At 39.7% G+C, this 24,975-nt stretch overlaps 5 protein-coding genes across 6 annotated transcripts; 4 read left to right on the forward strand and 1 right to left on the reverse strand.

Moving 5' to 3' along the window:
• The first annotated feature begins 742 nt into the window (after positions 1-742).
• LOC131878441 (myotrophin-like) lies at positions 743-2,513 on the forward strand. Its single transcript, XM_059224418.1, has 2 exons — positions 743-967; positions 2,253-2,513. The coding sequence occupies exons 1-2, from the start codon at positions 798-800 to the stop codon at positions 2,461-2,463; spliced, it is 381 nt and encodes a 126-aa protein (XP_059080401.1). The 5' UTR covers positions 743-797; the 3' UTR covers positions 2,464-2,513.
• Positions 2,514-4,433: 1,920 nt separating this feature from the next.
• On the forward strand, positions 4,434-5,489 carry LOC131878437 (uncharacterized). The gene is made up of 2 exons (XM_059224412.1): positions 4,434-4,616; positions 4,683-5,489. Exons 1-2 carry the CDS (start codon positions 4,501-4,503, stop codon positions 5,401-5,403), a joined length of 837 nt encoding a protein of 278 aa, XP_059080395.1. The 5' UTR covers positions 4,434-4,500; the 3' UTR covers positions 5,404-5,489.
• Positions 5,490-6,242: 753 nt separating this feature from the next.
• LOC131878440 (uncharacterized) lies at positions 6,243-8,760 on the forward strand. Its single transcript, XM_059224417.1, has 2 exons — positions 6,243-6,942; positions 7,031-8,760. Exons 1-2 carry the CDS (start codon positions 6,928-6,930, stop codon positions 7,733-7,735), a joined length of 720 nt encoding a protein of 239 aa, XP_059080400.1. The 5' UTR covers positions 6,243-6,927; the 3' UTR covers positions 7,736-8,760.
• A 968-nt stretch (positions 8,761-9,728) lies between these two features.
• Positions 9,729-12,396, forward strand: LOC131878432 (probable chitinase 10). Its single transcript, XM_059224406.1, has 2 exons — positions 9,729-9,834; positions 9,903-12,396. The coding sequence occupies exons 1-2, from the start codon at positions 9,765-9,767 to the stop codon at positions 12,362-12,364; spliced, it is 2,532 nt and encodes an 843-aa protein (XP_059080389.1). The 5' UTR covers positions 9,729-9,764; the 3' UTR covers positions 12,365-12,396.
• Positions 12,397-12,570: 174 nt separating this feature from the next.
• LOC131878443 (uncharacterized) lies at positions 12,571-18,944 on the reverse strand. Of its 2 annotated transcripts, none has more exons than XM_059224421.1 (4): positions 18,740-18,944; positions 15,039-15,174; positions 12,940-13,242; positions 12,571-12,756 (listed from the first exon to the last, which is right to left on the reverse strand). In XM_059224421.1, the coding sequence occupies exons 1-3, from the start codon at positions 18,821-18,823 to the stop codon at positions 13,127-13,129; spliced, it is 336 nt and encodes a 111-aa protein (XP_059080404.1). In that variant the 5' UTR covers positions 18,824-18,944; the 3' UTR covers positions 12,571-12,756; positions 12,940-13,126. The 2 variants fall into 2 exon arrangements, with proteins under 2 accessions (XP_059080404.1, XP_059080405.1); XM_059224422.1 differs by having other exon boundaries at positions 12,571-12,874.
• Positions 18,945-24,975: the final 6,031 nt, after the last annotated feature.

Here is a 24,975-nt window from a genome sequence, read left to right on the forward strand (position 1 = left end):
CTATTTTTTTGCCCTATCCACACCCTGAAAAGGGTTTCTTTGTGAGCAAGATTAAAGTCTTGTATTTTGGTCCATTCGAACTAAAAGCTCGAGCTAACTATATGGACCGGTTCCAGAATCCTCGCGGAATTCGAGTTATGTTCCCACAGGGGAAAGCAGTACACGTATTGTGGTGTCTTTGCTTTTGACTGGCTTGACTTTTTACATTCTCACCCCAAACATTGCTATGACTCAGAGCGGACATTCCTTTCCTTGGACAAAAGTCCTCCGGTCAAAAATTACCATTCTAAAATTTCATTGAACTTTGATAATGAGTAAGAGCTAGATGAATTCTTTCAAGTGTTATTAATGCGCGTATTTATTGTGCCGAAGAAATGTTTCAGGCATACAATTTTTACTTTTTATAATTCATGCTAATGCTTGATCAATTCAATAAACTTAGACTTGTTTACCAAAGATTTGCTGTTGTCCCTCTGTAATAAACGTGAAAATTACATGAAGTCTGATCTTTGTTTATCAAATTACAAAACTCAATGGTCAATGTAAAGGAGAAGGATGCTCATATAAACCTCCCACAATTAAACAATGTTGAAACTTGGGGCTCATAACCAAGAAATACATCCAACGTTGTACTTCTCGTAAAACTTGAGACCAATTATTGTCTCTCAATCGAAGCCAAAATTGTGTCCGAGTAAAAAGTGTCCTCGAGACGAATGCGAGTTCCGTCTTGTGCCCATCGGAACATAAAACGAGCTGAACTCGGGAAAACAGGAAGGAGTCTCAATTTTGCATCAGACATGTCCGCATCTCTTAACGAGGCCGCAATGGCCGGCAACTTAGAGGAAGTGACCATGAGGTTAAATCTTGGTGAGGACGTCAATCAAAAGCTCTACCCTCGGTTCTCGACGCCACTCCATGACGCCACAATCTGTGGGAGAATTGATGTTGTCAAGCTTCTCATTGAACGGTAGGCCATAGAATCGTGATCTTTTACAGGAAAGTTTCGCACTTATTGGTGCGCATACTCTTTGTCGAAACTCTTTGAACTTACTCAAAGGTTATCAGTACGTCCGGTGCAGGGAAGACGCTACAATGCGACTTAAGAATGGCAATTGAGAATTTCCAAAGAGCCAATTGCTTTGTTAATTTTTCACTCCAAATACATGGCATCAACTTAATATCAATATATTTCGTTAGAAATATATTTTACCTTCGTGCTTAAAAGACACGCCAGCTAGCGACTTTTTATTTATCAAGCAATTTATTTGTCCTTTCTTCTCATACATAAGGAACTATTTTGGGAGTCAATTTGTAACGTTTTCTTTCCGAGCTTTAATACACCTCTCCTTTATGTTATCAAGCTTGGCAACAAACTTTGAGGTCACATCAAGAGAGGAGAATGAAATACAGGTTTATCCGGTTATTTCAGCGAAAGGTCTGAAGGCAATTAAGGCCATCAATCGAAACGCGTCAATAGAGTTTTTTGCCTGCATTTCAGGGTTTAAAGCACTTCTCTCTTTATTAACTGCAACCCTAGATAACAACTAAAACATGCGATTGTCCAAGACACCGATTTTTCATCCTTTACATACAGAATAGAATAAAAAATACTGCATATTGGAATTTAACATCATTAAAAGAGGGAACTCGTAATCAAAAGCACGAGTTTACAATTCCATTTTATGTTGTCATACCCAATTTGTATGATTTTACGACTGTAGCTTGATACTGGGACGAATTCAAGCATCCAAAAATGGTCACAATGAAGCAACAAACCAATTAGAACACATTCCTTATACAATATACTAGTCGTTAGTGCTTGGACAGCCAAGATTGATGAAATTATGTTAATATATATAACGTGATAAGTAAGATAACTCGTTGCGTTGAGTTATTGTTCCTTTTATTAGAAAAAATATATATGGATGTACATAGAACAATCGGGATGTCAAAAGTAGTATTGAAGCGTTTCATGAGGAAAACGTTTAAAAAATGACACTTTCGACAACGGACAACTGTGACTGAAATACGTTTTTTTTCACGCTTGAGAGTAAGATTTGATAAGTCTTGCTTTAACTAAAATGGAATTCAACCGAAAATCTGACCAGAACTACTGTTTGGTAATCCATTCACTCTCTTTCTTAGAAAGGATCAAATGATAGAAAGGCCGGTCACGTTGACCCCTGTCCTATAAGTTGTGGACTCCTTATCTAAGATATTCATATTTATTCAGTGGCAATGTTGTGTTTCAGAGGCGCCGATGTTAATATCCCAGATTATAAAGGTATGACGCCTTTGAAAGCCTCCAGACGATATGGCCAAGAGGAGATCGAGGAAATGCTTGTGGCTCAAGGAGCCAAACTTGAAGTGGAAGTGCAGAAGCCCAAGCCTTGTTCAGATGGGGTAGCTCCCCCATGGAAACGACAAATCTCACGGAGAGACGAGATCTCGTCCGGCCAATAGGTTTTGGTACAATCATTCAATGCATTGAATAAAGTATTTCCGTCTTTTCATCGCTACAGACATTATTAGTATGTTCTCTTTGGGATACGAATACAGAGGGTTTTGTCGTATTTCTGATATTTATTTGCTATGAATTGGCCCATTGCAACGACTAGCAATGAGACAAAGACTTTTCATAAAACTGTGAAAAGGTTGAAAATCGCAGTTTTGTTTTGTATATTTCTTTAGTATTTTTGTACTTTGCATAATTACCGGGTGGTGACCGTTGACTAGGTAATTTTTATTTTAACATGGAAGATTACGATGGTGAGAGCATGAGTAAAGACAAATGGAAATAATGCCAGATGACTAGAATACATCAAACTTTTAGATCCGACCACCCTCTTAATATAGAATATAAGGAAGGAACATGTCCTAACAATGTCCTTTTCAAGTTAGTTGGACCGCAGCTTTGTGAGAATGGCGCTTAAAGATTCTACATTTTTATGAAAACCTCTTTATGTCCCTCCAAAAAAAAAGGTTGAAATATTGAGGACATGTTGATTGATTTATGCCTCTTCTTCCGTTCATGCAAACTATCAAGCAAACTCAAAACTCGAATTGCTTTCTCCTGCTGCTCGTTCACTTTTCATGTTTAGGGAATAAGACACTTACCAAAGTAGAGATACTTTTAAAAAAGAAGATTGGTTTGTGAATTTTGCTCTGATTTGTCGTACGAGGTAGCATTTACTTTCGAGAAGGACTTTTTGCACAAAATTCACAGATGCATTTTATTTTGGCCCAAGTTAGATTCCTGGATAAGGCCGTCACTTTTTGTCTCATCACACCTTTCTCATGAAAGTGGTAAAAAATGGCCAACAAGAAAACATTTTTGTAATCTTAGACGGAAATCTACCGCGATAGGTCTAATAGGAGAATAAAAGAATTGTTCCTTTAATTAGTAATTGTATGCTTCATCAACAATATTCCACTGGGAGGAACAGATCTGTTTTACCTTTTGGGAATAATTAGAGTTTCACCTTCTTTTGTTAAAACGAATTCTGATTTTAAAAAAGTAAGCACGGTCAGCACCTTAAACTCATTTGCCATGTCAGGCCTTTTCATTTGAAGAGTACTTTAGACAAGCCTCGCTCTTATTTACGAATTCGAATGAATGACGAGCCAAAGTCGTGTAGAGTGTCTTAAAAATAACGACTTTCTTCAAGCAAAGGGTAATCCCTAAATGGTTATTCTTGAAAAAAAGGCTTCAAATAATATTTCCAACAATGGTGTTTGTCTTCCTTTGCGCGATGCAGAGTCAAGGTCATATCCATGAATATGGGTTTTCTATTAAAGAAAAAATGACACCTCCTCGGAAATTTATTTAGATCTGAAACAGTAAAACATTAACTGCAGTCATGTTAAAGTGCGGTAAGTTCAGTAAAATGACATTCTTTCTACGTAAGACTTACTTCGAAGTTGTTCCCAGAGTGTATTTGTATGCACACCTTAAGTAATTTTCAATTACAGCATTGTTACAACTTAAGGGATGAAATTGGATGCCAAATGATGACAGTAAACGTCCTTGAATGCTTTTAGAAGAAATGAAAATTGCCTGACCCCTTTCCCTTTCCAATGTTCAAACAATAAAACAGGACCAATTTAAGAGATAGATAAAAATGAATCTGGTCGGTATTGTTTGGATTTTTTGCCAGGCGAAGACCCGCCATTTGTTGCATTGCCCCAAAAAGCGGACCAAGGATACATTTAATGTAAAGACAAGGTAAATCTCCATTTGATTCAAAACTTGATTTGCCTTAAATCCAGTATTGACATGATACCTGGGCACGTTTTCTACTCGTTTCTATGCTCCTGTTTGTTGATCCAATCTTGACACTACAATAAACTCCAAAGTAAGCCACCTGTGGGCAATTAGTTTTGCATTGAGCTCCACCTGAGACAATATCATTATCTCTTATCTTTATTTTCATTCCGCGCATTTTCAAGAAGGTGTCAGTCTTATTCGGCTCGTCGGAAGGTTCAGTTGGATCGTTCACAATGAAGAGCTCTTCCCTCGCTGTGGGATTATTCTTGATCGCCATCTTCGGTAGCGTCTTTGCTGAAGACATTGGACCTGACACATGTGGTCAAGATCGGAAAGTCCTCTCTTCTTGGTAAAATAACCGATTTCTTTTAGCATGGGACTATTCGTTGTCAACGACAGCTTTATCATTCATTAGGTTCATTAGCCATGGATCCCCGAGACTCCTGCTCGCTCCGCTTCCTCCACTTTTTATGAACGTCACCGAGGATCCCTATGAGGATCCAAACAAGCCACCCCTTTCACCTGAAGACATTCCGGGGTTCTGTGCCATGCAATGGAGCAACGAGACTGATCCAGAATCCGGAAATCGACTCTACACCCTTCAGAATTTCGACACGGTGGTGGAAGCGCAATCTGCGGGATTCATCATTACCCACGAAGGTCAATGTGCAGCTTGCTCCAGCCTTCAAGACCTTGGAGTCTACATGTCCAGGAATTTGACCACCCCAACTCGTTGGTGTGGCGTTTTAGGCCTATTTTCACCCGAGTTGGAAATTCAGTGCATGAAGGATTTGGGATTCAGCGAGGAATGTGCCTCAATCTGGCATTGGAACGTGAAGAACACGAGAAGCAAATGCTTGGAGGTATGCATCAAATCTTTCATAGAAGACGAGCCTTTCAATAAGCCAGACGGATCCTTGAACGATTGTCTCCAATGCGATGAGGATTTGTCTGGTCCGAACTTTAAGTACTATAGTGGACGAACCCGTCGAAATTCTGGAATCCCCAGCGCAATTCAACGACCAGAATCTCAAATCTATGATATGGAACATTGCTATTGGTATGGCACTTTGGATTTCCCCTCTGACAACTCAACCGAATCAATCTGGTCTGAAGCATTAGAGTTTCTTGGTTAGATGTTTTCACTGTGTTTGTTTTGGAATTGTTTGTAAAAACAATAAAGAAATTGGAGATATTTTTAATATACCTAAATGCAAGCATATCTGGCTGGCACTTCATAAGTTAGTTATTGCTAGACCTAAATCCTTTAATTTTGATCCGTATAAACAAAAAAGGGACTCTTTGAAAGACATAGCTGCCTGAGGCGTTGATTTCATTTGAGTTAGCGATCTCCAATAGCAAGTTCTATAAAAAGAATTATTCCTCCACAGGCGTCCATTTCGAGTGCGTTATAATATGTCTATTCCACAACTCCATTCTAAACAAATCTCCGAAAACTTTGTGACAACAAAGTTCAAAGTGTCTTTACATAAAAAGTCCCACCCAAAAATTTCAAACGTCAAGGACGAGAAAGATAACGACTTAGAGTAACGCTCGCCATAAGAATTAATCATCTGGTATGTATCCTTTACATTTAAGTGTACTTCTGACAAAATTAATGACATGCCAAATATCATCCGGACCTTATATCAAGGGAAGCCCTCAACAACTCTTCAAAGACGGAACTGCATATTGCTCTGCTCCACATCTACAATAAAGTAGTAGATCTTGGGGTTAATATGTAAGAATCTCTAGAACCTATTTTTAATAAAGGTGAAAGTTGACAATTTGAAGCTACACCGAATGATTTAATCTTTGATCTCGTCTGCTCCTGGCGAAACAGCTTAGGCTTAGGTGGGTGGGAGACCTGGGATCGAACCCATGAACCCGAGTTCAACTCGGTCACGCAATAGTCAACTGCGCTAAAACCATCTCCCTAGCTTGAGCCTTCTCATGTGTGTGGTTCAAGCAGTCGTTTCTATCTTGAAACCACCTCATAACGTGTGTTGAGTGTAGTCTGTTGGGCAATGCAACTTGATAGATCTCTTTGCAATTTCTTACCAGTACCTGCAGGGACATACTTGGCATGGCCCGCAAACCCACCCCAGTGGGCCTTACCAAGGGACTGACATTATACAAGGCTCCAGATTTGGGTTGCTTAGTCTTGCCAGCATCTGGACTTCCTGATGCTGATGTACTGTATGTACGTACACCTTTTCAAAGGAATGCCTTGATGTGTACATTATGCATATGCAGTATGCTGAAGTCGATGAAAAGAAAAGCTAGGCCATGTTCAAGGGCGGCGTGGTGGGTCCCATTTCATTTCAGATGCACCACCTTCATTGTGGTCAAGTCACAAATTTGCACATACAGATGGATGCAGTTTCTATTTCACATGTTCAATGACACTTTGACAAATCCCGGTGGAGTGCTTTGATTCTGATCCTATGGATGCCTGTCCATGCCTCCTATTCTATGCACCTATCACCAAACATACACCCAATGGACATGCCATGCTCTTACATAACAACCAGAGATGGGGTGAGAAGCAAAAGGCGACTCAGCCAAGCTCTTGACCACTGTTGAGCCCAAATAAATGTCAGAGGGCTGAAGCACAACTGTATCAGTCTCGTGCAACAATCCCCAGCCCTCACTTCACAATGAAAGCTTTCACAGTAAGATTGAGAATTTGTTTATTCACATAGTACAATATGTACACAACAAACGGAGATCAAGAATGGTTTCAGAGTGGTACATTTACAGGTTGCTCTCGTAGCCACCGTGGCTCAAGCTCAAGAGGCTTACTATTACCAGTGGAGCCCAGAAACACCGGTGGCTCCTGCCTTCAAATTCCCAGAAAACATCCCAGTTCCTTTTCCAGCCGCAAATGAGCCCAATGGAAATGCCGGCTATCAGTATCAATTCACCGCTGAGCAGCCCAATAGCCGACCTTTCAAGGCTCCTGAGGATGACACGCCTGTGGACTTTAAATATCAATACGTGAGCAGGCCCGGTGACAGCTTCAAATACAATTACCAACCATCCCCTGGGGAATTTGACTTCACCGCCGCTCCCAATCCAGACATGATAAATGTCATTCCGGACGAGATTAAGGTCAAATCAGCCAGTGTGGCCTCCAGTGTTCGTGATGTGGGAGCATTATTGTCTGTTGTCAAGTCAGATGACATCAAGGCCATCACGGGTGAATTGGGCTTCGGCCAAGACTTTGACTTGGCGGGCGTTTCAGGTGGAATTAACAAAATTGGCGACTTCATTGAGAAGGGTGGGGAGGCTGGTGCTGAGATTGCTACCGATATTGGCCCATTGACTGTTGTTCCAGAGCCCACTCAAGAAATCATGACAGAAGCCCTAGCTGTGCTTGAACCCGTCCCAGTGGCCACTTATTTGAGTTACCAGCCGGGCTACCCGGTGCCCATTGGGAGTCCAATTGTCTATAGTTACTATTGAAAAGCCAGAAGTGAAATGAATAAAAGTGAACCCAGTTTCAAGATGTTGTCCCTTACTGTAGGGAGTGTTACAAGCATTACGAGTGCACCATGTAGTAACATGTAACATACAACATGTGTATTGGCCGAGCTGAGGGCAACAACGAAGGGGTTCATCATCATATCAAAAGAAAATCAACCTTTGCTCATGAAAAACACGTAATGTCACGTCAACACTTGAAATAGGGAACAAAACATGGAGCATGAAGCAAGAATAAAGCAGACTTGCAAAATGGAACCAATTCCAAATGATGTCATCTCTTTGTCTGCAGCTACCAAGAAAAACTTAAAAAAGGGCATCCATTTTTGCAACTCCCAAAGACTGAGGAACCAATGTTTCCTCCTCTTTTGTGATGTTAGTGAGGTTTGGGGTTGGGTGGATCAATCTGATCAACAACTTCTTGCATAATTGTGATTAATCTGGCATAGCCATCATGGTCGAGACCAATGCATGGATGTACACGCCAAAAACCAAGCAAAGAAGCAAACAACGGGTTCAAAAGGGTTCCAGGCTGCCGATCAAGTTCAAGGTGCATGAGAGCCCGAGAAAGCAATTGGTCATCCCCTGGTTTGGCAACGCCGGCCTGATGTATCAGCATTCTGTCCCAGGTGGAAGCAAATTCAATGTCAGTTCCTTTTCCCATTTCCTCGCCACTTTTCTGAATAATTTCATGGTCAAGAGACCAGCCATAGGCAAACATGATTTGGCCCTCAACATGGACAACTGAAGCAGTCACGCGGCCAAGATCACCATGGAGTTCCTTGTTGTAAGGTCCCCCACTATTCACCAAACCAGGCGCCAGCAGACTTATTTTTGTTCCCCAAGGCCAAAAATGCGTTGGCAGGCACGTCTATCAGCGGCAGCACCTTCAAGAAGGAGTGGAAGGGGGCCTGCCGCACGATCACCAAGGAAGATTATGTGGAGGTCTTTGACTAATGGGTGGACCGCTGGCAGAGATGTATTGATAGAGAGGGAGAGCAAATGGAAAAATAATGTTAAACACAAGTCCAGCAAATTTCAACCGTTGGTTCTCTGCAGTGCCAATCCGGTGTGATTTGAAACCATCATAGCTAACTGTACTAACCACAACACCACGTCGTTTCCCTTAAAATGTCTCTTATTAACGGGTAGGATTTATACCACACCATTTGGGGAGAACATTTTGCCTAAAATGTGTTTTTAAATAACTTGGCGTCACTTTCTTCTTTAATAACGAAAATGTGTAAATATATTTGGACTGTGTCCAAACCGAAAATATGCTAATTGTGTGCAAAAAAACATGAAATATGCTTTTTACGCAAATATACCTCTTTCAGAATATCAAGCAGATTGTGTATATTTTGACTTTCTCTAGTTATGAAAAAAATATCGTAGAAATCCATTCTTCCTGCCTTGAAACGTTAGCTTTTGACTTGGGTGTTTGAATCCAGGCCACTTGTACAGAGGATTCTTGCCTTGAAGCGTTGTCTTATAGTCGAATACGAAAAAGGAAAATTCATACAATCATTTCACGATTTAAATTCGATGAAATATTCTAAATATTGAGTATTTAGAAGTAAAATTTCAACATTTTCAAAGAGAGACTATGCAGTAATGTTCGTATATATTATTTCCAGCCGCTCTTTTGCTGACCACCAAACTCGGGTAATTTATTCCGACCTGGGACTTTTGGAAATGACCCCTTCGGGAAAACCCAACCACCGTTGGTCATCTTACTCTGCCCTCTACATAATAGTCAGAGTAAGTCACTAAAAAAAGATTTACAAACGAAAGCGGTTTTTTAAATATTCAGAAGAAGATGAGCCAAGGACCTCGAAACTGTTCTCCCTTTTAACGTATACACCCCTGAATAAAATTCGGTCAGACACCTGTCCAACCGTGTACACGTCCCTTCGTACTCCATCACTGAAGAAACCTGTCTTTTCAAGGTATGGGACATTATCGGTCTCTAACCATTCATAGTCTACCCTAACTTGAGTTAGGACGCATCATGAAGATCTGGAGTCGTTCTCCATTTTTAGCCCTGACTTTCGCTTTGGCTTTTCACAAATTGGAAGCATGTAAGATTCCTTGATGATCATCAAATAGATCTGATAACAATCTAATTCGTAATATTTCACAATTACAGCGAGTCATTGTTCGAGCATTGACGGATTACAACCTGACCCAGCTGACGTGGCTTGCAAAAAATTCCAGCTATGCGAGTCTGGATTGCCAATTGCAAGGTTTACTTGCTCACAAGGAACCGTGTTCCATCGATCCCTTCAAAAATGCGTCCCTGGCAACGGATGTTATGTGGCTATATCTAATTCAAGAGAGAAGATTTACGTTCCAGAATTCAATCGATATGCAGCTTGCCCTCACGAGAAGAACGTGGTGTGTTATTTTCCGAGTTGGGGCGTAAATAGGCCCGGCGTGAGTAAATTTACCCAAGAAAACATCGATTTCTCATTGTGTTCTCATATCATCTACGGCTTTGTGGAACTCTCTGAGGACTTTGAAATCACGCCAAGAAATGATTCAATCAAAAGCTTTTTAGACTTTGTCAGCATCAAGGAGCGTTACCCAAAAGCTGCCTTTTTGGTTGGAATGGGTGGATGGGAGCATTCCACTCAGAACAAAGATCTCTACCAAAACTTGTTTGCTTCACCGTCCAAGAGTCAAGTTTTTGCCACCTCTGTTGTGACTTTCCTGCAGACATTCTCATTGGATGGTTTAGACGTGGTTTACTTGCACCCAGGAGCTGCCGATAGGGCTAATTATGCTCGATTCATGGGGCAGCTCAAGAGTATGTTCAAACAAAAGGATGACCTTCTTCTGACGGCAACAATTTCCGGAGCAGCCTACATTCTCAGAGAGGGTTTTGATTTCGAGGCCTTGAGACCGAATGTTGATCATTACCATATTTTGGCCTACGAGTTCCATGGCTCTTGGGATGCAGATGCCGATCATCATTCTCCGTTGTATAAACGACCGTGGGATTCAAGCGGCTTGGACGTGCAAAGTGTCATTCAGTTATTCGTGGAACTTGGAGTAAGCCTTGAGAAGGTTGTGTTAGGCATTCCCGCCCTAGGGCGTTCATTCAGGGTCAGTGGAGCCTCGAGAGATCCACCTCTTCCAAAAATTGGAAAAGCTGATCCAGGGAATTGGACCCACGATGCAACATCATTGGCCTATTTTGAGATATGCCAGAATATCATTTATAATAATTGGACATTGGTGGATCAAACCAGCGCTCCTTACGCTTTCAAAGACGATCAATGGGTCGGATTTGATTCTCCAATGAGTGTCCAAGCTAAAGCGGAATATATCAGAGAGAAAGGTCTTCGAGGAGCAATGCTGTTCAACGTGGGAGATTCAGATTTCCGGGGTATTTGTGGTCCTCCATTCCCGTTGTTAAGAGCTATCAATAAAGTATTTCGCCAAACGCCTTGCCGCAACTTCTACAAGAAACCAAAACAAGTCCAACCAACATCTTGTAATAAGACAAAGAAAGTGATTTGTTACTACACAAACTGGGCCAAGTATCGAGCCGGATTGGCCAAGTTTGGCACTTCTGAAGTCAATGCCACTTTGTGCACCCATTTAGTGTACGCTTTTCTCGATCTCGGAGGAGAATTGACCTTCACCATCGATGGGCCAGAACAAGACGATCTACTCCGGTTCACTGGGATTAAGGCCAAGTTTCCCAAGGTCAAGTACTTGGCCTCCATTGGAGGCTCGTCGAGCTCAAGTACCCATCGACTTCTGTACCAGAGCCTCTTGGATGACTCTGATCATCGGCTGACATTTTCCAAGTCAGCCGTGGCATTTCTGAAACACTACAATTTCGATGGCCTAGATGTAGACTATCAACCTAAGCACAAGGCTGAGCGACAAGGTTATTGTGAACTTATCAAAGCCTTGAGCAAGTACCTCTCGGACTTCGATATGGATCTAACTGTGACAATCAAAGCCCAAGAGAACCTGATCAAAGACACCTACGACATTCGATGTCTTTCCGACCATACTGATGCATTGGTCGCTTTAACATATAACCTGCATGATAGTCCTGCCATCAATACTGGGCATTTGGCTCCTTTGGAGAATACAAACCCGTCTAAACTTGACGTCAAGTCCATTATGCAACTACTCCTACAACTTGGAGCATCACCTGAAAAAGTAGTACTAAGCATACCGGCTTTTGGTCAATCGTTTACCACCAAAGGCTCCGCCACACATTCCCCGCAAGCTGTGGCTGCCAAAGGTCGCCAAGGCCATTTGACCTCATCCGCAGGGATCTTGAGCTACACTGAGATTTGTCTGGAACTTCAAAATGAAACTTGGAGTCAAGGGGGAACCAATATCTCCGGACCATACATGTACAAAGGGAACCAGTGGATCGGATATGACGATCCATCCAGTATTAAAGCCAAAGTTAGATACGTTCTTGACCATGGCTTGGGCGGAGTGATGCTGTGGGAAATCTCGTTTGACGATTTTAATCCCTTATGCTCGGACGTTAAGAACCCGTTGTTGGAAGCGATTCATGAAAATTTGTGCAAAGCCTCAGTGGAACCTCGTTTTAACGTGATTGTTGAAACATATTGACTCTCGTTGTGAAGAAAGGAGCTAATTTTGTACCGAACACTTTGATTCATTTTCTTTTTTTACGAGCAGTCGTAGAGAGCACACTCGCTATTCTGAGTTATTTTTTTCCATATGAATCCACAATGTCCCATAATGTCAATGAGGATACGATAGGTGCATAAAAATGCAATAAGTGGAATAAGACGGATGAACAAATGGTTGGCACATATGTTTGGAACATGTTTATTGTCTTTTTATAAACTCAAATCGATAGTACAAATGACTTAATGGTTCATGCATGCAACAATTGTAGTTGATGTGTGGAATTTTTTTCTTACAAATAGCAGTTTATCATTATATTGTTAGACTTATTTTGTCTCGCTCTTTCTCCTCTTTATTTTACAATCAGTTAACTGCAAGAAAAAGGGATCAGAGTTGTATTATAAGAGTGTGGATTGAAATAGGAACTTATGATGAGACAAGGATAACTTGATTAGTGTTTAGTGCCTTTTTAAGCCCTGAAGTGAGCATCTGGAAGTGAAATAAGTTTAGGTGCTAGTATCAATTCAAAGGCCTTGAACCCAGTCCAGAAGTACCTTAGACATTTGGTGTTGGTGTAATGTGGTGTTTACGTTTCTTCATAATAATTGTAGCATGCTTCCCACGCGAAATTGCGCTTCGGTTTGTTTTCAATCCGACATTTTAAATTCGTTGTTCCAGGGCAGTTAGATCGTTTGGCAAATTATGGCATCCAAGAAGAGTCTGTCTATGGATGGATCTCCTCTACTTGATGTCGTACTTGGCTCGGGCCTCCTTGATCTTGGCCAAGTTCACGTTGAACTTGTCTGTAATCTGTTTGAGATGAACTTCTTCCTCTCCACGTTCCTTCTCGGGCATGTCTTAAAAAAGAAAATTGAAGATTGTTATTATAATATCCATCTATATATTGTATATAGGGTGGACAGAATTGATCAAGTTCAAATTCAGGAACTGAAGAGAGCGGGAGTAAGCAATGTAAAAGCAGGAGGAGAGCAAGTAATGAAAATGAGTTTTTCAAGAAAAAAGAAATTTATATATCAAAACAGTTATACATATCAGCTCTTAATTGCAAACAGTCAAATATTTCTTGCTTTTCATTTGCTCTTTGGCAGGGATGTATACTGGGGGCTCATGGTGAAGTATTCTAACATCGCAAAATTGATGATTTATTCTACTATGGAACACATGCTATGTATACATACATAGGTACACATACTACACATAAATGAATGAGGTTGTGTGGCCTGTTTCAGGCCTTTTTGACTAATTATTTCTTTCAGGATTGTCATAGACATAACTTGTTTGTAAGGTGGTGTGATTTTCGTTTGAATTCTGGAACTGCTAGATGCATCGTAGACAATGAATATCATTGAGTTGGCTGAACAATACAATACCCTGGCTTGTGATCAACTCCGAGAAGGCCATCAGTTGTACTGCACAACCAATTGAGTGGGTGATCGTCCGACATCCTCTTATCTCTAGGTATTTAGACGGTCAAGATATCTGTTCAAAACTCATCTCTCTCACCAGATCTACTTACCAACAGTTCAATATTGCATATTTGTGAAATTTATGATTGGTAATCATTTAATCTAGCCTTTTTTTGCTTTGTATGTTTGAGCCATTCATATTTTTTCTTAGTCCATCTTGTTTTTTATTGCTAATGCTAACCTGCTTCACATACCAACGCAACTGAATTAGATGAACATCGTCTTCCTTTAGGTTCTTTAGATTTGATGATAATTTGGCATAAGGTTTCGTGAACATTGATGAAGGAAGATGAAAAGCAGTTCTTGCTCCAGATACGAAATGGTAGTTTAATGAAATATTTTTCTGGAGACAACCTTAGAACTACATCAAGTGGAAAATCACAAAAAAATCCTACTTTTTGTGTAAACCCATATCCACAAGCCCAAGTCAAGTACGTCGTATGATCATCGACCCTTATCTACTCTTTCTTAAAGATTATTGACTCGACATTTCAGACACCTACCTCAACTTCACAACTCACCAACCAAAAATTAAACCAATTAGTGAACATTTTTTTCTTTTCTGCATTTGATTCTCGGGTTTGGGGAGATTAGATTGGGGATACCCTGTAAGTCATGGTGTGCCATAATTCTTGAAATATTTGGCTATGCAAAGTGTATTAATTAGTCGCTATAGGATGCCCTTGAACAAAAAAAACGCTCTAAACAACACTTATAACTTCACAGTTGGTCACCTAATGAACAATGTAGGACCTTCCCAGAGATGATGGAAGAAAGTTGCAAAAGCTTCTAAATTGTCGATAATCACTTTTTCACTGGTTCCATAATTTGGATAGGACAATTTCTATAGTCGTTCCTCACAGACAATGAAAATGGTTCTTCTTATTTATGAAATGTGAAGCATAATTGTTTACTTAGTGTAATCCTTTGTCCCATGCATGTCCAGGAAATGGATATCAGACTACTTGGTCGGCTAAAACAATAATTTTAAATCGTTCTGGATAAATTACCAACCTAATGGTCAGTCATTTGACATCAATGTAAATCAAAAAACGTAATCTATCCAATATTCTACCAGATGTTTGCCCCTAGATAAGAAAGATTGTGATGCAAGTGTCAAAAACACATGGACTAATTGCTGAAAATTTCTTTATGTTTTCACTTACCTTTGAACATTGTTTCTGCCAAGGTCTCCAACTCCTTTTGGTCCAAAAGTTCCAATATGCGGGCAGACTCTAGAAATCCTTCACGGGCCTTCTTGTTGTCTTTGTCCTCTGCCAAACGGGCACAATGCTCATCAATCTAGGAATAATAGATGAGTTTTTGATTACTCGCGAGGCCAAAGTAAATTTAAACAAGCTCGCGTAATTTGAAAGTAGTATTAAGACTGGATAAATGACCCAAATTTATCTAAAGAGAACAGAATTGTTTAGGTTCACTTTTAACTATCTGAGGCCGATTATATTGGTGTTCAGTCCTAAGTACGTCTGATTTTATTAGTTTTTTATGTTATTAGGTCTTATGAATGTTTTGATGAATTCTATTTAAAGAGTCAGAATGATATCGATAGGTTTTACCATCGATTTCTAGAGACTGGATGTCGGACGACCGACCGACCACTCGGTTGGCTAAACAGTACAGTAAACCGGTTTGTGATCAATTCCAAGGAGACCATCCATTGTATTGTTTACCAGCCGAGTGGTCGGTCGTCCGACTTCTTGTGTCTATGAATCTATGGTCTTACAATAAGCTTGAAAGTTCTACAGTCAGTGATTCTAATTCTGCGTTGAGTAAGGGTTTAATCCAACAAATGACACATTCATTTTAGATAAATCTACACAGCGGTAAAAATACGCTTTAAAGTATTGACGGAAATTTCCAAACACATCTTGGCATTTTTCTACCTCAAAAGTCATAAGGAACAACTTTGATTTTATTGCTTTATGAAGTTCTAGCCCGTATAAAAAACTTACGTACCTAAAAACATTATAAAATTTAAAATTTTCAAAAACCTACTCACTGTAATTTAGGAGCACACATAGTTAGCTCTTGAATATGAATTATGATATCATCTATTTCACCGCTACTTAGTTACATGGGATTTGGTGGTCCAAACTTCATCGTTTTTTTGACACAAAATACCCTGGTTTTATTTGAATTTAATTTCCCAAAGACTTTATATCGATTTTCATTATCGCAAAAATAAAAGATTATTTTTCTTTTTCTTGCGCAATTTCAAATTAACTAAAAACCTTATACAACCATATATAAAACCCTCAAAAAAGTAGGTTTTCAAAAGTTCATTTTAGAACCGTCCAAAGGACATTTAGTTGAGCGCCCACTGAAAATTTCACAAATATCAATGAAGTCTTAAAGAACTTATTTTTAATCAGTTTCAACAAAGTCTTCAAGAACGACAAGATCTATAGTTTTGTTTGTTGTATGTATTGTCTTCAGAATGCAAATGAATTCGTAACTGAGTGTACACATGATAATTGTAAAACATTTTTTCAAAGATTACACTTTTATTGTGCTTTAAGTGACATTATATTACTTTGTTAGTTATTGTGAGCCTCTTTGATTTGTTTTAAGGTTCATTTATTAGCTTTTTAAACAAGAAAGAAGCTCGCCATTCTAATTTGATTGATTATTGTAGTTATGCAACTTGCTTATACCAAAAATTGTCTTCATTTTGACTCAATTGATGCATTAAAAAGAGAAACAGAAACAATGATAATCTAGCCGTGAATAGCGTTTTACTTCGATTTTTTCCCCTGCAATCTAAAAGCCAAGGGGAAGGTCCAAAACGTTTCAGTTGCGAATCCAAAGAGACTAGCCAGTAGGCACAGGGTGGAGGCAAGGAAGCATGTAAGCTTAGGATAAACATAACTCTTGCTCAGCCTTGTTTGTCCAGGGTAACTTCCAACGTGACTCCATAATTCATGAAAAAAATTACTTATTTACTTATTACTTAATTACCATTACTTTTTCATATCCATTAGTGGCATAGGCAAATGAAAACATATTTTAGATTAGATTTGCACTAATATGAAATTGTACAAATATCCCCTTTTTAAAGCTACGTTTCAAGAAACGCCCTTTCAATGGTAAATGGCGATAGCTTCAAATTGTATTGAGTCAAGGCTATACGTTGAAACCCCGTGATCACAAAAGATGACTGCCTATTCAATTGCCGTCATTGTCTTAATCAAGCTCAGATGATTTCAAAAAGATGAAATGGCCAACACCTGAATCCATTTTCATACCTTGTCGTTTTAAGAGAAGCTTGGGTAAATCATCGCTCTTCTCTTCCTACCATTGGTGTCTTGACCATGTTGACTTTCTTCAAGCCTCATTTTTATAAACAATTATAAGCAATTTAAGACACAAAAACTGAATCACACAATTCGTTTCCGGAAACTTGGCCGATTCACTTCACTCTTGAGACATCTTGACACTTTCTTGCGCATTAAATGAGTCTGATTGTTCATGAACAAATAAAGATTTAAGCACAAGAATTCTTTACTTTGGTCTGAACCAGTAATGATTGATCGAATGGCCGCGTCTAAAGGCAGAAGAAGGTGATGTTGAAAAAAAGCTTTTAAAAGCTCCAAATGAGTGAAATTACAATTGCTCCTCATCTCTGTTCAAACGCGGTGCAAAAATAGCTTTTGATTTAGAAGGAAAATATGTCCGGACACAATATTTGACTTTAGGTTGGTCAGCAGGGTTGGTTTGATCTCGGATACCTCTAGTGGATGTCGGATAACAGATCGCTCGGCTGGCTAAGCAATAAAATGGAGATTCGTCTTGGAATTAATCCCAAAACGGTTTCTTCGACAGTTTAGAGTACAACGTTGGTGGTTGCCCAACATTCATGATCTAGAAATCTATTTTTGAATCTATTTATTTGACAAAAAATCTGCCATGGATTATTGTAAAGATGGAGCAATGGATTTTCTGCAACCACACCTACTTGCACAATATATGAACCTTTCTTGCAAAAGTACTTGAAAAGCAACCTTATACGTCATCTTCTTGAAACACAGCTATCCATATTCCTTACAAATAGTTTGGAACTTCTTCACTTAAATGACAAAACATCATACATCTAGTCTCCACAAGTTTTGAACAGAGTTTGATATAGGTACTATCACAACGGGCCAAGATTGGCGGTCAGTAGATCTTTCACGATTGATTTTATCTTGAAATAATCCTGCGCACAATAATGTATGGATGGATTGTTGAATAGAAAGGCTGCCAAACTCCCAGAGTTGAAACTTCATTGCCTGGATGTCTGGATCATTTGTCGTTTCAAATTCCTCCCCAATTTGCTGAGCTCTCTAAATCGGTCTGAGTAAAATTCTTTGAGGGCCAGCCAGCAAGCTCGCATTTTGTACAATGGAAAGAACCTATCCTTCGTTTCAACCGAGAGTCTTGTCGATATGGCTAAATTAACTTGCATTCAAAGTGAAAGGAAAATTCCACATAGGGGGCAAAAAGTACTCGATTTGGAATGGGCGATGACAATCCTCGTGTTCAGAGAGTTGATTTTGAATCCGGTTAAGAACAATCGAGAATCGAATAATAGTAAATGAACTGAAACGAAAGCAAAGGCATGAGGTCCATGCTTCATAAAAATGACAAGGCTTGACAAAGACAAATGAATTCACGTTCGTCCAAATTCTTTCAGATCTCTTTAAGAGTTGTCGATCCAAATATATAAGTAAGTTGCCTTGAAAACATCAGAGGCAAAAAAGCTGATTTCAAGTGATTAAGCCTACATAGGTTGCAAGAAATATCAAGATTTTGGTTTATTTTAGGCCGTTGAGATCTTGAAAACAAGACGAATCGGATTTGAACTTACGTCGACGATGGCATCCTCAATCTTCTTGTACTTGGAGTCGAGGATATCCTTGATAAACTTGATATTATCAGCCCAATAAGTCATCTTGATGAACAATCAAATTTGCACTCCACAAGGGGAAAAGAGAACTCGTCGAGGAGCGAAGGTTGAGAGGAACAAACACTAACGAAGGAGCCGCCCACACTACACTCCCAAATAAATTGCTCATTTTTTCCTTCGTCCTCTGATCCCCTTGTTCACCCTCGTCCTCTAGTGCGCCATCAACGTCGTTTTCTTCAGAAGTATCTTTGTCCAGGATCCGTGGCCTGAGGGCAAGCAGCCAGATACATTCAGTACTTCATCGCTTTGCTCTTAAGCTGTTGCTCTCTCTCTCTCTTGGGTAAGTGTTCCATGTGTTCCCATGGATCTAACTTGGAACACAAGGTACAGGAGGAGTTTGGCGACCGATGCATGCGGACAAAACGACCCAAGAAGTCCAAATCCCCCATGCTTTGGGTCATCTTAACTGAAAGGCAAAAGACGAAGATACTCTAACACTCCATGCTACACTACAACACCTTCGCATGAATAAGTCACTGAAAACAAATTTACTCACTTTGATCAGGCTAGAGTACCTCGTAGAGAGACTTGAATCTTTAACATTGTATCTCTAGCTACGCCTTGTCAATTCATTTCTTCATAAAGTCATTGTAAATGATGAATAATTTTGTATTGATAATCAATGGTCAGTGTTTTTTTTTCAAATGAAGTATTGAGTCGAGCCTCGTAATTTGGCTTTTGGAGAGTTTTTTTTCCTCGCTCTTATCAAAAACATAATTGGAAAGCACAACCAATGATAACCGTATTTGATAGTACGAGTCCTCTGATTTTTTTACTTTTTGCTTGGCTCGAGTCCTTTCTAAAAGACTCGAGTCCGGCCAATTACTCCATAATCGAGTAAAAGGCTCGAGTGCACCCGGAATCGAGTCTGGACTCGCCCCAGCACTAGTATTTGATCTTCCACGACACCCTTGAAATAATGCACTTAAAAAATGATCCAAACGTACCAGGAAACAAACGTTACGGGGACCAAGTTTGATGGGGAACAAAAGTCTCGGGGAACAACAAGGGTACAAAAAGTAGGGGTGCAGATTTTTCTGACAAATTAGAAACAATGTTGGAACCTTTTACTTTGAGTGTCTAATTAACCAAATTGCATTGAAATGCGAATACAGTTTTGGACTTGAGAATTAGTCATGTTCCATTGATAGATTATGGTACAAAGGGAGAGGAGTTGTGCCTGGATGAATTCAATGCTAATAGTATTGCCAGGTTTCCCTAAACCAAACACTTTCAAACTCATTCACATCATTGTACTGTTTTGAACGATGAGGGTTGTTTTAAAAGGTGTTTTAATGGTTTTTTATTGCAATGTTCAGCCAAACTTAGTTACGAAAAAATAAAGAAAAGAAAAGGTGAAGCAAAGTTTGAGCATTCTGATGTACTTAAAGTAATTTAAACGACGAAAAATTATGTTCTTGTATCACAAATTTAAATTTCCGATGTATTTCATCGAATAGAATAAAAGAAGACTTTTTAACACACGTCAGCATAAACCAACACATACGAGAAACACTAAAAGGATATGATCAAAACAAAGGGAATCGTGACATTCCAAGTAGGACAATGCCAAAATCTGACTCAAGTTTTTCACCCTGAAGTGTTTGAAGGCAAGGAGAGTGTGCAAAATCTATCATATATGATCACCTAAGTTCAAGTTCAAAGTCAAGGATTGGCCTTTGCTTGTAAAAAGACAAGCGAAGAGGAACCTCCAATGAGACTTATCAGATGAAAAAGGGAGAGTAAAATGGTACAGAAGACCAGGTGAAATCCGGCATTTTTTCTCTCATGCAAACTCTAGAGAAAAATCAAACAACCTGTAGGGTCTTTGAGGTTGATGGTGGAGCCAGTGGCAATATTATGCAATCTAATAATCATGAATAGCAATGCTATGGAATACTATGGAAATTGGTTCTTTATTTTGTTTTTAGTTACTTAGACATTAGGAGCAACAGCTCATTGTTCTAATGATGAGTCTGTTGAGATTCGCGAGGCATATTCACAAGTTCTTGCTCCTGTTTTCACGTGAGAGATGCATTGCATCTTGGAAGACGAGAGCAAGTTTCCCGCTTCTCTGAAGTTAAGTCATGTTGTTCCACTCTTTGTAGGGGAAAATCTGTCGCTCCACAGTAACTTTAGGCTCATTTCTCACCCTTCAAATATTCCTAAGGTGCTTGAAAAAATCATAAAGTTCAATTTCGTAAAAGTTCTTGAAGTCCACTCCTACTCAGAACGTGTTCAGATTGAGCTGATAGAGCAGGTCATTGAGGGACAAGGACACTATGAGTTAGTTGATATAGTTTGTTCAGACTTTGCCAAAGGCTTTGATAAGGTAGATTATGGGCTCATAGTTACAAGGCTCCACCGAAATCAGGATCCAATGCAAGGTTCTAAATTGGTTAAGAAGTTTTATTCGTGGTAGGGAGCAGTTAGTTAAAGTCGATGGATCCCTTAGTGACATACATGATATCCAACCGGATGCTCCACAAGGATCCGTATTAGATCCTCTCCTTTTTACCATCTTCATTGATCTACTTCAGAAGCTGAGTAGAAATAATGTCCACATATCGGCTTATAGACCTGTTCCCGGGAGGATATTTTAACAAAACCTAAAACATGGCGTGTCTTGGACGGAATGTAGGGCTCACAAATTGGGTAGCATTTGTTGCCTTTCCCTAGCGAGGTATAAAAAGAAGGTAAGAATGGTATCTGATAAAGTACGTAAAAGCATCCATGAGCTTTATCCCAACCCAGGTTTTAGGGTCAATTCTAGTAGAGGCTTAATGTGCGTTTTGAGAGCACCTTCAAGCCCACGAGAATCCAGGGGCGAGTTTTTTAGACGCTCCTACCTCTGAGTCAAGGCACAAACCTCTAGAAATATGGACGGTGAACGAGCTTCCCGCTAAATCAGCTTGCTCTTGGTCATAATTGCTCTGAGCAACCTTTCGATTTAGAGTAAGAATAAAAGAAATAAAGATCTCTTCAATTAAAGGCTGGTCATTTTTATATTATTTTTTGGAAAGTGTTTCGCTTGTGGTTGAGGCTTACATTACCCAGAATGAGCATTCCCTCGCCACTTTGACTAGTGACTATTTGACTATTTTCATACCAGTTAACGTCTAAGCCCCTAACTCCGAGGTACGAGCTTTAAAAAAACAGGCTTCAGGCTAGTTAGAACGTAGGGAGCCTGATCAACGTTACATTCAAGGTCACGCCAGTTCCACCAACTCTACTTCGTTGGTGGATCAGGTATTAGTAGACTCCGACAAAAAATGTTGTTCGTATGTAGAGCAGAAATTCAAGTTGGGTTAAGCTAACCGGTTTTCTTCCCAATGGCTTGCTTCACTTCTATTGCGCATTTGAACAATCAAAACTTTTGCAATGTCTTCGTGACGTGGAAACAGCATATTTTGTCGGAGTCTAGATATTGGTGTCTTTAATCATAGAGTTAAGTTGAAAGAATTATTTTTTCTACTTGAACTGCAAGGAATGGCATTCGTAATATAGCGGTAAGGAATCCCGAAAAAGCGGGAATATACCCTCTAGTTATAAGAGAAGCTTGGACAAGCCACGGACATTCGGAGATGGGGACTGGGAGTGGTAGGAAAAATTCTTATTTCATAAACTGTTCCCTTTATTCCAAACAAGCACTTTATACGACCACAAGATCTGGTGGAATAAATGAACTTGGCCAAGTTTGAGCCCAAAACCATGCCTTTGGAACTCAGGAGATATGTCCAAAGTTATGTTGAAAACACTAAATATAATTCGAATTTTCAGCCTGCTCTTGGTCGGCTACATAAGCTTTTGCCAACATGAATTCAAAACAAACCACTTTACAAGTAAAAAAAGCAAAACTGACCTGTCTTTAATTGAAGGGATCTAAATTCCTTGTTTCATTGCTTAAATTCGAATAGTGGCTCAGAGTGGCCATGGCCAAGAGGAGGCCGATTTGGCGGGAAGCCCGTTCAGAGTCCATATTTCTAGAAGTTCGTGGACAAGCCCGTTCTCTTCTCTTTATACTCGTATGCATAAAAATGTGAACTCGACCAAGATGTCTTGACCATATTGACCTTCTTCCTGACTACTCTTTGTAACTTTCGAGCAAAGAAAGCAAGTATCATTGAATAAATAGCTATTCCCGTGTTTGGCTATTGCTTCATTTCAAAGCTCGCACAGATTGTAAAACTAAAAGGTATATGGGTAGGACACTAAACGTTTCGGTGTAAAATTTGGAGATAACATAAAACTTGTTTTCAGACCTCCAAGTATTAGTCTATTTCAAGCTTTTCTTTCCGTTGGCTCCAACGACCCTCGATGTAAAGGCATTACAAACAAAAAAACAATTACATGCAGTGAGATGATAAGGGACAGTTTGAGAAGGGAGCAGTTTGGCCGAGATCAGAGCATCAGATTAAAATGTGTTTCCAACAACCGATCCGAATTCATTTACTTGGCTTTAACGGCCGTTTCGACTTGGAAATGGATGATTTCATACGAAAATGGCAGGGATCGTATTGCACCTCATCCCAATGTGTTTTGTGTACTCTACGAGGGCGAGGTCAACTTTCCATGAAATTGTATCTGGAAAGTCAAAATACCTTGAATGCTCTTATTCAGGTAAACTAAGGTGGCTTTGGCCTTGCGGACTCCTCTTCACGCATGTTTTCCCTTGAGTGATGAATTCATTTCAGTCACAAATATGGACACTGAATGCGCCTTTTCAGAGAATTCAAAGAAGACAACACTGAACAAAGAGGGTCAGATGGACTCTTAGCACTTTACTTGTTCAGTTTTCAAAATCCTTCCATTGATTGGCCACAGCAATTTTCATGCAAGGCAAAAAAGCCCCCAAAAAGTCTTTTTGTTTTAGCTAAATCATTAGTGTGACATTTCGGTTAATGAGGCGCTAGAGGACATAAAGTAATAATGTATTGTCATACATGCCTATCCCAATAACAAATGATCGTCATGTTTGAGAGCCGTTTTCCATCATCTTCTTAAGTAAGTTGCTAATGAACGATTTTCTGCACATTTATACAAGACTTCCCCTTACTTTTACGAACTCTCCGTATTGAGGTTACCTGTTTGTCGCTGACATGTCAAGATCACTTGGATTATTTGCACGTAAACATGTTCATCCTTAGAGCGGGTCAAAAGTAGGGTGAGGAGACAGGTCCAATGAGGCTTACATTTTCAGCAAATAAAAGATTCAGCTGACAGAGATTAAAATTTTTCGAAATAAAAAGGTCCCAGCTTTCTTGTGCACGATTAGCAAAAAAACTCAATGTCAATTATCAACATACTTACAACTTATTGCCTATCGTAAGTCTTCTCTTGAATGTAGGATATATTGCCTTTCTTGAGCATCTCCAAGGCATAAATTAAAAGAATTGAAAGACTGAATCATGCCATTTTTGACATAAATATGGACCCTTTTCCGATTCCGAGTTTTGTTATAATGAATTGTGTCATTTTTGACTGTTCCACAGTTATTGCAAACACTCGCATAAACCAAAAGCACGGAAACGGACATTTGTGCTCAATCACCCTGTACATTCTCTATTCTTTGAGAATTTTGACAAGAGACACCGTGCCCTAAGGTGACCTTTTTGCCAGAAAATCCGTTCACGTCTGGAAATCTATGATCGCCTCAAAAAAAATGCTCAAAAGTGTTGTGATATCAATTTTGTCAAAGTTACTTTCGAGCGTATTTACATAACCTCTTACATTATGTGACCACTGCCAATGGAAATTGTCTTTCCAATCAGCACGATTTAGAATGTTCAAGCCTTCGAGAATCCAAGCTCGTTAGAACAATGAAGTTGTTCTCTTCTTTCCCGGGCTCCTTCATTGCTCAATTTGTTCCCCTCAAATATTCCCAGGGAGTATGTAAATGCTGATCCAGTAGCATTAAACTCCCAACTTCTCTTCGCTGGGACAAAACGGCTCATGTCGTGGGAACAGAAGACAAGAGACGTTACAACCTGAAATTTCCATCCGGACGTCTGTTATGGAGAAACCGAAAGTTCCTTCGGCTTCTCGGAAACCCCGACGACACTCTCGTTCAGGAATCAAGCAATGTCAAACCTTCAAACCTGCGCCGTAGCAAACGCCAACCGAAACAACCCGTTCGT

Source organism: Tigriopus californicus, chromosome 3 (genome assembly GCF_007210705.1).
Source record: "Tigriopus californicus strain San Diego chromosome 3, Tcal_SD_v2.1, whole genome shotgun sequence".
In the NCBI taxonomy this organism is placed as follows: domain Eukaryota; kingdom Metazoa; phylum Arthropoda; class Copepoda; order Harpacticoida; family Harpacticidae; genus Tigriopus; species Tigriopus californicus.

Bases quoted from the DNA above. Each gene is read 5' to 3' on its own strand.
- LOC131878441 (XM_059224418.1), top strand. From the start codon at position 798: ATGTCCGCATCTCTTAACGAGGCCGCAATGGCCGGCAACTTAGAGGAA. The intron at 968-2,252 runs GTAGGCCATAGA...GTTGTGTTTCAG, and splicing joins GTCAAGCTTCTCATTGAACG to AGGCGCCGATGTTAATATCC.
- LOC131878437 (XM_059224412.1), top strand. From the start codon at position 4,501: ATGAAGAGCTCTTCCCTCGCTGTGGGATTATTCTTGATCGCCATCTTC. The intron at 4,617-4,682 runs GTAAAATAACCG...ATCATTCATTAG, and splicing joins CGGAAAGTCCTCTCTTCTTG to GTTCATTAGCCATGGATCCC.
- LOC131878432 (XM_059224406.1), top strand. From the start codon at position 9,765: ATGAAGATCTGGAGTCGTTCTCCATTTTTAGCCCTGACTTTCGCTTTG. The intron at 9,835-9,902 runs GTAAGATTCCTT...TCACAATTACAG, and splicing joins TTTTCACAAATTGGAAGCAT to CGAGTCATTGTTCGAGCATT.
- LOC131878443 (XM_059224421.1), bottom strand. From the start codon at position 18,823: ATGACTTATTGGGCTGATAATATCAAGTTTATCAAGGATATCCTCGAC. The intron at 15,175-18,739 runs GTAAGTTCAAAT...TATTATTCCTAG, and splicing joins TTGAGGATGCCATCGTCGAC to ATTGATGAGCATTGTGCCCG. The intron at 13,243-15,038 runs GTAAGTGAAAAC...TTCTTTTTTAAG, and splicing joins GGCAGAAACAATGTTCAAAG to ACATGCCCGAGAAGGAACGT.